This window comes from Lissotriton vulgaris, chromosome 1_1 (genome assembly GCF_964263255.1).
Source record: "Lissotriton vulgaris chromosome 1_1, aLisVul1.2, whole genome shotgun sequence".
Classification (NCBI taxonomy): domain Eukaryota; kingdom Metazoa; phylum Chordata; class Amphibia; order Caudata; family Salamandridae; genus Lissotriton; species Lissotriton vulgaris.
In genome coordinates this window covers 1,512,429,430-1,512,444,011 of record NC_141685.1, presented here as the reverse complement: position 1 = coordinate 1,512,444,011, position 14,582 = coordinate 1,512,429,430, and the positions used below count along the sequence as shown (strand labels likewise).

Sequence of the window (14,582 nt, the reverse complement as noted above, 5' to 3'; positions counted from 1 at the left end):
CGACAGATAAAGGTATGCCATATTTGGTTTTGCCTTTTTCTTTTAATGGGTCTGTGTGGGCTTTTCAGACCATAATTATCTATGCAAATGAGGTACGCCCCTTACGTTCCCTTAAAGATAACTCGAGCAATAGTGCCTTGATAAGGGGAATAGTAGCTATGATCCGAGATATTGATGCATATAATGCTATCCCTAAGGATGAGGTGCAGGCTTACGTTGGTTGGAACGTGGCTGGATATAGTACCAGCTTGACAGAGAAGGAAAGACGAAAAAGGTCTCCCCCTATTTGGATTGTACCCCACCGAGGCCATTTTTGTTTGCAAGGTAATGGTCGGAATCCGAAAGCTCAGCTAGGTAAGAGTGTGTGTGCTCAAACCTATGTCTATTCATCTCGGACTTCTCCACCGTTTGTGCCAGCTAAAGGCACATATTTTGTTTGTCATGACAGAGCCTACACATGGTTGCCACCTGATTTTTCAGAAACGTGTTATGTGGCATTTCTGCTTCCCCCTACATACACTACTGCTTCAGACTATCATAGAACGAGATATGGTAGAGGTGTCTTCAATCAGGAAGATACTGCAGCACACAAAGTAGGAGATTTCTTCAAGGGCTTCCTGCCCTTTTGGGGTCCTATGATCAATAGTAGGCATATTCGACAGCTTGTCCGCGTTGTTGAAGCTACTATTAATGAGACAGCAGGTGCTCTTAGTAATGTTACAGCTGAGCTTCAAGCAGACCGCCTTATGACTTTGCAGAACCGTATGGTATTAGACATCATACTTGTAGATCGAGGAGGAGTATGTAAATTGATTGTATCCAATTGCTGTGTTTACATACCAAATAATGCCCCTACAGTGTACCAAGCCATCTCTAGGTTGTATAAAATCTCTGAGTCTATCCATGTAGACGAAGGAGACTGGTCATTGATGGGATGGTTTTGGGGACTGCTGTCCAAATGGGGATGGAAGACTCTGACATTCCTTGGTATGGTTTTAACCATCCTTTTCTCTGGTTGTCTTTGCATCCAGTGTGGTCCCGCCATTTGTAGTTTGTGTGCTACTATGGGTGTTCGGAGACCTGTCCCGAGAGAAGTAGAGAATAATAAGATGATGCTACAGCAACACCTTGATGACCTAATGAATATCGACATAGACCTAGATTCAGATTAACATGAGTTTTAGGTTATTGCCTACATAATGGCAAAAGGAGGGTCTGAGGTTTTGTAATTCTCGAGTCTGACTCCATTTTGTTCTGTGCCACCATTTTGTGTTGCCCTCACGTAGGCCTGTGAAGGTAGCCTGGCGAACAAAGTGGCCTGGCCTTCTCAGTTCATGTATATATTAACTAGGTTTCTTTTTGACTCTGAAATGAACTGTAAGAAACTGACCTCTTCACCTGAAACTGACCTTGCAAAGCCAATTTCCCTGATCGATCTTTGTCTGAGATTGCCAATCAATGTTCAGGACATCGTTAACTTTTAGTTTCCTTGCACATGCCTTATCTTGTTCAGCATCTGTTACTGTTTCTTTTTTATGTTTCTTCATTACATGGGTTATGCTTTCAATTATAGGTTTGTCCGGCTTGTGGAGATTGAATTTGGGACATTCCTAATAATTAACTTTTGGGTTGGGATACTGTAAATTGAGTTTTTGTTATGTGATACTTTGTTTGAAAATGTACCTTATTGGCTAGAATTTTGTGCAGTGGGTGTACATTTATAATGTGAATATTGGGTATAAAAGGAGACGTCTCGCCTTAGTAAAATGAGCAGTCTCCTGAAAATTTACACTGTGATGTATTTCTAGGATCATTGTTACTAGCTGCAGCTAATAAACTTGGTCTCTGATGCCATCCAGAAGTATTCCGTGTCTCTGTATACCAAGACAGGTGAACTCGAAGATCTTAGGCGTGCCCCTGACTCCGCTTGGTTAAACCTCGGTTCTTCACAGGTCACAAGACCTTACAAGTTGTGACGGAATGTGAGGTGCATTATATGAAGCCTACTCTCGAGCAGGATTAAGAATCTGAAATTAACTACTTGAAGACATTCAACTGCCAGAAGACATAACCTCCTTTAATGTGCTTTAAGGTCCAACCGTTTCTTAGAAGAGCTCGCTTCACGCCACAGTGGGGGTCTCTGATTGCCTGCAATGGTGCTGTTCACAATCCCCATGTAACATTCTCATACCAGTGCGCCTGTGATGGGAGTGGTGCAGGGGAATTCTGTGAGAAAAATATGTATCCACTCACACCTGACAGGGGCAATGTGAGATCATCCATTGTTGTTATGTGCCTTGCCACATGTTATATGTGACACCTGTAGGCAATCCTTTTTTGTTACCAACACGATGCATTCTGGAGGTCGAAATTTCACTTTTAAGAGTATGTTGGTTAAAAGGCCAGACCTGGCTGAAGGTGGTACACATAACATGGGGCCACTTGGCAGCTAGTTATCTCTGAAGGACTAGATACACATAAATACAGTGGAAATGTTTAATATAGAAACCTAGGAGATGGAATTGATAACTCTTTACACAAATGTCACTTAGAAAGTGTGTGTTTGATTCGAGCAGGAAAACAATGTCTCACAATAAGTTCAATATAGTCTCTCTCTCTATCCTCCTGCTCTCATCTTACCATTACCTCTCCAACTCTGGTACACCCTGAGAAGCAACCTTTAACTTACATGTATAACTTCACCACAGCTTTGTTTGGCAGTACTCCCTTGTTATCCAACCCACACTACACCGACAACTCAGGTCTGAGCTGGTCGGAAGAGCTCCACCTTGCACTGCACAGAAGTCCCAGCATAGAACACTCCTCTGCTATAGAACGCTGCTCTGCATCAAGAAGTTCCAAGTGGACAAGTAGCTGGTGAATGTGCACTATAAAATCATGTAACACATCGCAATTTACCATAACATAGTATACATCAGATAATTATATAACAGCATATTTGCCTTCAAACCGTTCCATAGCTTCTGCTTAAGTAATCAACTTGGCCTTTCGTTCTCTTTTTGGTGAACATGTTGTTTCTGTTAGCTGTGATCTATATAGATGCTTATACAATCCAAACAGCTTGCAACAAATTACCCCACAAGGCACGAGACTTAACAACAGATATTTTATGCACCAACACCAAGATTTAATGCAATCACCACAGCGCCAAAGGTCATACAAATGACATCCCAGGCGACGGGCAACCACTTGCACTGTACCCTGAACACCAGTTGAGATGCATCCTGGTGCTACACATAATATCCTAATCTAATTCAACCTCAAGAGCTACACACCATATCAATGGCAGATGAGTGCAAAATCAGAACCAGTTAACCTAAGTAAGAACGCATCTTTTTCTCTCCCCTCTTTCCTCTTCATGAGCAGTCGCATTTCATTTGTATTGAACTTCCTCTGATTTAGGAAACAAGCATTTGCAATGCCATAGGTCTTGCATTTACACAAGTTTAAGCTATTGGCGTTGTAAATGACAATGCAATAGCTTAAACTCGCGTAAATGAGAGACCTATTGCATTGCAAATGCTTGTTAAACTTTAAAACTGAGCATGGCGCTGCTTCAAGGACACAACGCTTGCTTTCTTTTTTTAAATCTTTAACAATGAGCACGGTTGTGTTTTTTTGGGTGCTGAGGAATTCCCTGGCGCTCTAGAGAGAATACACTATAAGTATCTTCAAACACAAATTTCAAATGTACTGGTGCCTGCAGAGATGGGGAAGGCAGCACCTTGCTTCCCACCACCCAATCCGTCGATTAGGTATACCTTACAAACAATACAATACTGCAGCACTCAACATAGTTAGAGTCTCTTAGAATAAATGATTCAATAATATAAGATCAGTCCTAAGGCTCTTCCACAATTTCTTCTTTTATTTTCCAATTCCATGCCATGCCAAGGCGTTTCCCCGAGGTTATACAGAACCCATCGGCTTCATCAGGGCTCAATTTGGCTTTGCACTATTGTCTCTCACTTCTCTATCACTTTTCTATATTTATCTCTCACCTTCACCTTCTTGTATCTTCCGAATCAATTATTGCACGCTATCAAAGTTATTAGCCTGGTACTCGGGACGCGACCGGAATTACCGAGCAAGGCGAAATGGATGCGGTATGGAGAACATGAGATAGATGAAACGGCAGGTTTGTAAGGTCACCTAACCAGCACACGAAGAGAAAGGGCTAAACATAATTGGAAATTGATAAATGGGCATCAACCTGTAATACTTCAGGCTAATAACTTTGATGGCGTGCAATAATTGATTCGGAAGATACAGGAAGGTGAAGGAGAGAGATAAATATAGAAAAGTGATAGAGAAGTGAGAAACAATAGTTCAAAGCCAAGTTGAGCCCTGATGAAGCCGATGGGTTCTGTATAACCTCAGCGAAACGTGTTGGCATGGCATGGAATTGGAAAATAAAAGAAGAAATTGTGGAAGAGCCTTGGGACTGATCTGATATTATTGAATCATTTATTCTAGGAGACTCTAACTATTGTGATATGTTGAGTGCTGCAGTATTGTATTGTTTGTAATGAGCACCGTTTCCTTGAAACAGGCGCCGCGCTCAGTGTTAAACGTAAGAAAAAAAAAGAAAGAAACCCAGCGAGGTGTCCTTAAAGCGGCGCGGCGCTCCGTTTTAAAGTAAAAATAAATAAATAAACAAACAGAGCGCGGTGTCCTTGAAGCAGGCACCGTGCTCACTATGAAAGTTAAAAAAATAAAAAATTAAACAGGGTCCAGTGTCCCAGAAGAGGACGCCGCGCTGAACAAGAAAGATAAATACAATTAAAATGGAAAATGATTGCGATGTCCCTAAAACGGGCGCCGCGCTCATTATGCAAATTCCCAAAAATGCAGCCGCCATTGTCCCCATCTGGGGCAATAACAATAATAGTGCTAACCCCCTAGATAAAGCAGGCCGAGCAATGAGCCAAGTAAAATGTCCAGTCGTTATAGGCCATAACAAATGGAGACAAGGCACTACCAAGGCAGGACTAAAATGCCCATTTACAAATCAGAAGCCACCATTTAAGAAGGACAATGACACAAAGCCAATAACAAATATAGGAGGAGAGTGGGTGGGGCTGCCAGTGCATACCTAATACAGCATGCCTCGCAGAGAGAGCAGTGCATGCGCGTTGGCGCTAGGCTCGACCTAAAAATAAGTTCTACCAGGATTGGGGAGAGCAAGCTCACAACTCTGCGTGGAGTTTCTTCAGGGTGCTTGTAACTTCAGAGCACTCACAAAAGCCTAGGCGCTCTATTAGTTTCTCACACTATTTCAGGAGCGATTTACATATAAACTCCAAACCGATAAAAACCAATACAAACACGTAGCGTGCAGCTTGAAGCAGCCACTGGTAACTTGGGACATGTACATTAAAATGTTTCGAGCTCTTTCTCCAAGGAACTGTACAGTAGTTTACAAACAAATGTACAACCTGATAAATGTCCTTTTATCAAGAAGCTTTGGCTGGGCAATTTGTCCCTCCAAAAACCAAATTAGCTTCAGAGATTCCACACAAAAACGGAGACTGAAATAAACTAAATGCAGTGTACTAAACTGGCATTCATCTAGACATTCTTTCTGTTATCCCTTGCAACATTTTTTATAGTCATATCTACAACAAACCCAAAAATTGATTTTGCCTATGAATCATCAGATGAATACAGAACCATTAGACAACCCGCAATTGAATAATTTTAAGTGAGTTGATTCTGTATTTTTCCCTTCATTGATACAGAAATTAAAATGTTTAGAATTGTATCTAGTGTGAGAACGCATGCTGGTGCTCTTTTATACCACAGAAAATTCATCAAATAATTTGGCGGCATTGTCGTAGGAATGTTGCTTTTGATCTATTTAATCACTTTTCCAAATGTTATCTTGGTCATTGGGGTCCAGATTTATCAAGAGCTTGCATTGCCCTTGCATCACGCAAGGTGACAGTGGGTGGAATGTGGGTGTCCCCACGCATGCATCCATCCATTCTGCAGCACACATAGGCAGAGCAAAAAGCCTCAGAGGGTTATTTTTGTGCAGTAATGTGTCCCTTCCTGCACAAAAACAATCCTGCCTGTTACAATGGCACCCTTGCCCCATGGGGCAAGGGTGTCTGCATTGGTGCTTGGCAGTCACAAGTGTGTCAGCGCAGAGGGAGAGCAGGAATGTAGATATGGCACATTCCTGCACTCTCCATTTGACGCAGTGCAGCGCCACAATTTGTTTGCTGTGTGGCGCCAAATATTAATAAATCTGCTGCTAGGTTCACTAGTGTGTTCTAAGGAACTGAAAACAGAGCTCAATTGAGAAAGGATGATTGTCTTTATCTCCAGCTGCACTGCATAAAATCCCAAAGCAGACAGTGACAGCTTGGCTATTTGCTTCTCATTAATGTAGCATTTGCTCTAAAAGGACACCTGCAGATTGCATCTCATATGCTGACTATCATTTCTGATGGCACTGTGTTTTAAAACAAGCAGTATGGCACCACAATGGTTCCAGAGTTACATTTAGGAAGACATCAGGTAACAAGAAGTTCAAGCAAACCTTTACAGTAGCTCCTGGGAAGAAAAGCCAATTGCTGGTGTCCATAGGATCAAGATTGTCTTCCAGAACGATCAGCCTGTGTGCAGCGTTAATAAGCAAGATGTTGTCCAAACCCCAGCAAGCCTCATACACGTCTCCAGCAAGCACGCTCTCCTGCTTCCACCGGAACTTCACGTTCTCTGCTTTCGCTTCATGCGGGAGGTAAATAATATGAAGGATTGTGCTCACATTGGATGGAGCTCTGCAAAGAATAAAAAAACAAAAGTAAATAAGATAAAAACAGGATCCTATAGACAGTACAACATCTTATGACAGGCAATGTGACAGCCAACAGGCCCCGGACACTCAGACTAGAGGTCCAGCTGTTCCGAAATGGCCATACCGGCTCGTTGGTTGCATGAACAGCTAATAGCTAACTCCAGGAGTCCATAGTACTCCATGAATTCAATTCTCTGGGAGCACTTACAATTTAGATTAAATCATTGCTTTTCACTTCACTACTTAACGGGTAGCCCAGTTAGACGAATGAAGCAGTAGACACATGACACCAGTCATTCCCCACCACGTGCTGGAACAAGATAGGGCATGATTTGTGCTCTTCAGTATTTATGTTTGTGGTGGTCCCTTCTGTGACCTCAGCGGAGAGCACCAAAAAATGAATATTGATCGTCACTCACATTAACACAGCAGCTGGAGATGGGGTCAACTATCAACGCTTAATGAGTCTTCTTGGCGTTACTGTCTCCTAATCAAAAATGTAATTTGCTTTTAGATAGTTAGGTATGATCCCCAGAGGCTGCAAGTGCAAGGAATGTGCTGTGGCAAATGGCAATCCCAGCTCATTTCTCCTGGTGGGCGCCTGTGAGAGTAACACATGATAGAGAGTGGAGTTAACCAATGGTGGAACTTGTGAGACAGTGTGGCAAACTACTGAGACCATCAGACTAGACATGGAAGGACTGGCAGTGAGAGAGACGACTGATCGAGAGATCCTTACATGTCTAATGAGAGTTAATCACAGCACAAAGGGAATGTACAGTCTGTAGTGTTTTCCACATCATTTCTGGAGGATCCCCATGTCTGACACTATGATATTGGCCCTTATAAATTCCCTTATTTGGACCCAAGGCCCTATTCTCCTGCATCTCCCCCCCTGCACCCCAGCAGGCTGAGGAGGGGGTGAAATACAATAGTCCCTAATGGGCTCCGACTTTGACAAAGTGAAAGGTCAAGAAGGTGCCGGGTCGGGCCATATCTTAATGGGTTTGTGCATTGGCAGAATGATGGAGAGGGGAAAAGGGAAGGGCCCTTAATGATTGCTCCTGTTCACTTATGTACTGCCCAACCTTAGACCTTAGCTCTCATCTCCCGACTTCTTATGTACATCTCTTGGAAGGGGAGGTGAAAGCTGCAGAGCTGAGCAGGAGATTCGCACGACCAGGCTCCCAATACAGTTTGTATGGCCTCATCTTTAGCTTTGATTCCCATGCGTGAGTAAAACTAAAAATGAAAAGAGTGCGGGGACTCCTGCCATGCTGCGCCAAACTTAAAAGTATGTCCAGAATGCTTTTCAGCCACTATCCAGCTCGTGGTTTGGAGTTTTGAGAGAATTGTCTCAGACCTTCCTTTGATCGCATCTTTGTTGAATAGCGCTTTCCCCAAAGTACTGTAGGTTGGAATACCAGTGATACCACTTAATTGTGAGCTAACAATGAGATAAGAAACAAAAGAGTACACGCATGATACGAACAGGGTAGTATGTGGGATAGCAAAATACAATACAGTATACCTCAGGAGGAAGAAAAGGGGATTTTAAAGGAGGGTAGCAGAGACAGATACAGGAAAAGCGATTTTACTAGTAAGAGAAATCAAAATAATAAGAATGGAAATGCAGACCAGAGTGAGAGAGAAGTACGCTGAATGAACTTGAACAACAAAGCATAACAAATGAGGTGCGTATTACAAGAATTGGGAAAAAAAAACAATTCAGACAGGAATATTAATTACCATTCAAATCGGGATTACAAGTTGAACACCACTCTCACAAAAAATTCCCCACATTTCACTATAAAAAACGTGTGAAATATATGTGTGGAAGAAAGTCAAAGTGGTAAGCGTACAGAAATGCCAATTCCTGGAGTCATTCCTTAAAGGATAACACATCCCACATCTCAGAACTGCCATACTCTGTGATATCGCAGGATTACCATTGACGTCTGGAAGCCTATCCACATAGTAACCGCGGAAAACGAGAATGGTGGCTGGTCCATAGATGCATAAGGAAACGATGCACATTAAGCAGTGTTGAAGACATAAGTGAAACAGTAGCCAGTGAATGGGTGTAAGAGAAACTATGAGCTTTGAAAGGCAAAACAGAGGACAGATAAAGAATCACCAAAACAGTTTGATGAGCGCGTATATTGTGAAATAGAACTCCTTCAAGAATAGACAAACTTTCAAAATGTGAGGAAAGCAAGCAGAATATTCGCGAGTTTGGAGAATAGAGGAGATACGAGAGGAACAAGTCAGAGGAGGATCACAAATACCATCAAGGGTATAATGGAAAGGTGTTTAGAGGAAACAATTGGAGAAGGAGAGGCCCACAAAGAAGTAGCATGAAAGGAAAGTATGTCAGCTTTACAGGAATCCAGTTGTAAAGTTTGTAAGAGTTTTCTGATTTGTAGTATTATTATTGCTGTGATCACCACTGCCATTGAATTTTCAGTGTTAACGCTAGTACCAAGCTGTGCTACCTCTAAAGTATAAAGTTTCACTTTCATGCTTGTGAATAGTACGTGGAACACTCGAGGAGCTTGGTCGCAGCCGAAGAGATTACATTTTGGTATCGTTTAAAGGTCAAATATGTTCGGTCTCACAGTTTTGTTCCACACCTGCAATACCATCTTCTGTTGGTTTATTCCACGTGACCTTCATTTGAGCTGTTTATGAACGTGTATGCTTCAGCATTTCATGCTCAGCAGGTGAAGGAGGGCCTCTTTTCGCCCAACTGTGTGACTCTCAGATCTTCAAATATTTTTTAATGATTCTTCAGACTCAGACTTTAGGTAGACACGTGAGGAGATGTTCTTCTACAGTACACAGATGGTTTATGGCATTATATAGTCCAAGGATGCAGGGGTGCACCTGCATCACATAGGCATCACGGAGTTTTTGGCATCACGTTTTCCATGGGGGCACCTGTGATCCCTGGCCATTGCCTATTGGCCTCTGGGTTAAATCTGTTTTAGTCTTTTACACCCAAGACCTTTTATTTTCACCTAAATGCGTGTTGCTTAATGGATATGTGAATGGGTGCAGCCTTTGGAAGGTTTTCACTCAAATAAGGACTAACATCGTAGTTCTACTATGAAAATTACATTCTACCTGGCTTCTCTCTCTTTTTTGCACGTCGCTGCTCGTCATTGCCTCCTTGTGCATTAAAGTCAATCTTTCTTGTCAGTTTGCTTCTCTGTAATCTGTGTTCTGTAGTGAGGGACAGTGGATTTTTAGCCAGCTTCCTATCTTGGTGAAACCTTGTGCTAAGGGAGTCATAGCTCATAACTCGGGAGAGCCACAAACTCTAGGGTCTGATGATCATCGAATAAAGGCGTCAAAGCAGCAAGAATCAGGAAGCGGCAGCACTGGACTACTAGCAGCTGGCAAAGGCCTGTCAAAGCCAAATACAGCGTGTCCCGTACGTGGCACACCAGGTGTTAATGATATCCACATAGGTTAAGTGTCTATTGCTAGGGGGGGCGTGGCTAGCAGCCGAACATGGCGGCAGCATAGAGGACTAGCTCCGACAGGGAAGCGGCCTCTCAGACTATCCGTACTATAATCCGTGGCTGAATCAGACCTCAGACGGAGGCACCGAACGCCCGGGACCAGGCGGGACTGGTGGCAAGTACCCGGACGAAAATCGGAGGCCGCACGGCGGAGTTACCGTCGAGTGTCGGTGTGACCGAAACACAGGCCTGAATCCGGGGAAACCAGTGGCGAGGGATGCCGGCAGGAAGTGCGACCAGACCGGCGACGACAGACCGGAAGTGGTCGGGACTGGAGAAGAAGCCCGCGAAACGAACAGCAAACTGGAGTTCTCATCCTTGGAAGCGGCGTTAGCTCGAACAGAAGGCTGTACGCTGCTGGAGGGGCGGAGGGACTATCCGGTGACTGATGTCGCAGCAGTGACCCTGAGACACCGGGACGATATTGAACGGCCGGAAAGGACAAATCGCCTGGTAAAGCAAGAATACTGTGGCTGCAACTCCGTTATCATTGGGGGTGCGCTGGATACGACCCCCATCTACACTGGGGTGCTTTCCTTGATCGGACTACAGGCTGCATCATATTAGTGGCCACTCCCCTTCCTCCTGCTCCCTTCTTCCCGAAGGCCTGAGTTACAGCTAAGTGGACATCATGGCGGGAAAGGGCTCTAAAGGTGGCACGACCCAAACACGTATCGAACGGTACACAAATGATAAAACTGCGTCCTCTCCAGCAGACGGACGGCACACCTCCACGAAAACGGTGGACAACGTGGGGACGAAAAAGGCGACCCTTGATGATGTAATGAGAGCACTCACGCAGGTCCAGACGACGGTAGGCTCCATCTCGACCGAAATAACTCTCATTCGGGCAGATCTCCACAAAATGGCCGAAAAAGTGGGGTCACTGGAGCTGGTCACAAAATCGCTGGTGGAGGACGTGTCAGAACTCCAGACGGCTATGGAGACGGTCGTCGCAGAGAATAAACTGCTAAAGGACAAGCTGGATGACCAGGAAGGGCGCTCCAGAAGGAATAATATACGAATTCTTGGAGTTCCGGAATCAGAAGGCACTGGAGCAACTGATCTTTTTGTGGAGGAACTCATCAAATCGCACCTTCAACCCAAAGGACTATCAGCGTTCTTCTCAGTCGAAAGGGCGCACAGAGTCCCGGGAGGACAGCCTAAACCGGGGGCCTCCCCTAGACCGATCCTGGCGAGACTGTTCAACTTTCGTGATAGGGATGCCATCCTCCAAGCAGCGCGGGTTTCCCCACCCGTGAAGATTCTGAACTCCACATTGGCATTCTTCCCGGACTATACAGCGGAGGTGGCCAGGAAGCGAAAAACGTTTCTGGACGTAAAGAAGGAACTCAGGAGGAGAGAGATTCAATACTCCATGATATTTCCGGCTAAACTGCGGGTGGTGGCGGAGAACAGGACATGGTTTTTTGATAACCCAGAAACTGCCCGGGACTGGCTGGATGGCTGGCGTCCTGCCTCTCAATCCCGCCACCCGGGACGAACTAAAAATGGCCAACAACTGAAGGATCATGACAACGTCCGAGAAGAGGACCTAGACAACGCCAGAAGCTCGCCGATGAGAGACAATGCTGATGCAGACCAGGAGGTGGATATTTAACGGCCTGGCAGGTATGAGACATTCTTGATACGGGACTGCCATGGACACTTCAGCTGAAGGCCTCTGCAGAGGGTATGAGGGGTCGCTGTTTCCGGAGTATTCCTCACCCCCAACGAGCAAGTAACCTTGTATTTCTATCTGGGTGGGTTCAAGCACTCTGCTAAATTGGGGTGGCGGGCAGTTTTGAGTCCGTGTGGCAGGGAAGCAGGGAGGGTGGGAGTTCGGGGCATGGGGGGGTTCATAAGGTTTGATGGTTTGCATTGTTTGACTCTACTGTTTACACTGACAATCACTATAGTCACATTATGCCGGATTTCACATACCGGGCATACCGGTACTGATCTGAGGACACTAGACCCGTTACAGCATACGAATGTGGACGCCCATGGGGATGGGTTTCTATCGGACACATTGCTACCTCGTCCTATGGGTCTGTGTTTCTGTTTACAATCTTACGATGGCAGGACCGCCACAGCCCAGTAACGTGATGGATGGCCCCGAGGTGGGGCCTGTGCCGCCGTTACAAATAATGTCGTGGAATGTCAGGGGTTTGGGGGACAAGGTAAAGAGAGGGTTGGTTCTCCAGAATATTAGAAGGTTAAATTGCGACCTGGTCCTTCTTCAAGAGACACATTTAGTGGGTGCAGCTAGCAAGGCTTTAGATTGGCGAGGATACCGCATGGTAACGCATTCAGACTTCACTTCGGGGTCCCGGGGGACAGGCATCTTAGTGAAGAAGGCATCACGATTCATACAACAGGCTACTAGGACTGATGGTCATGGCCGCTTTGCTGCAGTTTGTGGGCAGTGGGAAGGGATATCCATTAATGTGGTGTCTGTGTATATCCCACCAGCACTACATGCATCGGCACTTCCAGACCTGGGAAAGTTCCTTCTGGAGCTCCCGGACGGAGACCTAGTTGTGGGAGGAGACTTCAACGCAATGGCTCATGTCACACAAGATAGGTTCCCAACCCGGACGAATTCACCAGGCCCGACCAGATTCAGCGAGTTCATGGAGGCACAGCGATTGGTTGACATATGGCGACACTTACACCCCGAGGATCGGCAATACTCTTATTATTCGGCCACACACGATTGCCTATCCCGTATTGATTATTTTCTTACACTGGGGGGTGGCCGACTCACGATCAATGATGTACAGATAAGACCCCGGGGTATATCAGATCATTCCCCCTTGACCATGACCATGTCCTGTACAGCGACAGCACGTAAGAGAATTTACCCAATCTACCCTGGCTACCTCAAAATTCCTCGCGTCCGCAAAGACTTAAAAAAAGCGACTAAACACTACTTTAATGAAAATGCTGGCTCAGTATCCTCCCCAACGACCCTGTGGGAAGCATATAAAACAGTGCTTAGAGGGCAGGCGATTGCGGCGATCACGAGACATAAACGTGCAAAGAAACAAGAACTGCTAGCACTAGAACTAAAATTGGAACAGGCTAATGCGGCCCATATGGCACTTCCATCGGAGGACACACGCCACTCACTCACCTCTGTCAACAGCAACATGACGATCTTATCAGACGACGGACAATAGAAAATATTGAGACAACTGCGCATAGGGTCTATGATATAGGCGACAAAGCCAACAAACTGTTGGCCTGGCTGGATAAGAAAAGTGAAGGCAGTAGACACATTTTACAACTGCAGGATCTGGAAGGGACATATCATACGCGCCCCTTTGAGATCATAGACATCTTAGCCGACCACTTCCAAGCAGTCTATACTCCAAGAGAGGTGGTAACGGCTGAGGCGGCAGTGAAGGCGCTTCAAGATATACAGGTCGCAACTCTATCACCGGAGGCGGTGTCTGAACTGGAGGCGGACCTACCGGAGGAGGAGCTCCGAACGGCAATTGGTGCGCTGCACACGGGTAAGGCGCTGGGCCCTAACGGGATTCCGATTGAGTGGTTCCAAGCAGTATCGGACACCCTGAGCTCACCACTGTTAGCCATGTTCGCAGAGTGTCGAGAAACGGGGGTTCTGCCCTTGGATCAACGACTGGCGACTATAGTGACCATCCCAAAACCAGGTAAATCGCCCACGGACTGTGCGTCGTATCGCCCAATCTCGCTGCTCAATGCAGAAGCAAAAATTCTGGCAAAACTGATTGCGAATAGACTGACCCCGCACTTAAAACACCTGATCCACCCGGACCAGTCAGGCTTCATGCCACATAGAAGCATGGCATTAAACCTCCGGCGTGTGCATGGGGCATTGGCACGAGCCCATTTGCTACAGGAGCCGGCAGCCATTCTGTCACTAGATGCCAGAATGGCTTTTGATATGGTGGAGTGGCAATATTTATTCGCAGTCCTGGCCCATATGGGTTTTGGCCCCAAATTCCTCTCCTGGATTAAACTCTTATACACGAACCCGGTTGCACATATAGCAGCCAATGGCCACATCTCCCGAGCGATCCCTCTGGCCAGAGGGACACGTCAGGGCTGTCCATTATCCCCTCTACTGTTTGCACTGGTGTTGGAACCGCTCGCTACTGTTATTAGGACCACACCACTGTTGAAAGGACTAACGTGGGGTGATGCCTGGGTAGATAGAATATCCTTATATGCTGATGACA

General features: G+C 45.5%; 1 protein-coding gene across 1 annotated transcript in view; it reads right to left on the bottom strand.

Annotated features, from left to right (window-relative positions):
- The window catches only part of RELN (reelin), a 1,675,658-nt gene that overhangs the window by 897,090 nt on the left and 763,986 nt on the right, over window positions 1-14,582 (bottom strand). The window contains exon 10 of the mRNA XM_086967429.1: window positions 6,569-6,809. Coding sequence (XP_086823555.1) covers window positions 6,569-6,809 — 241 coding nt within the window. The remainder of the gene's footprint in view (window positions 1-6,568; window positions 6,810-14,582) is intronic.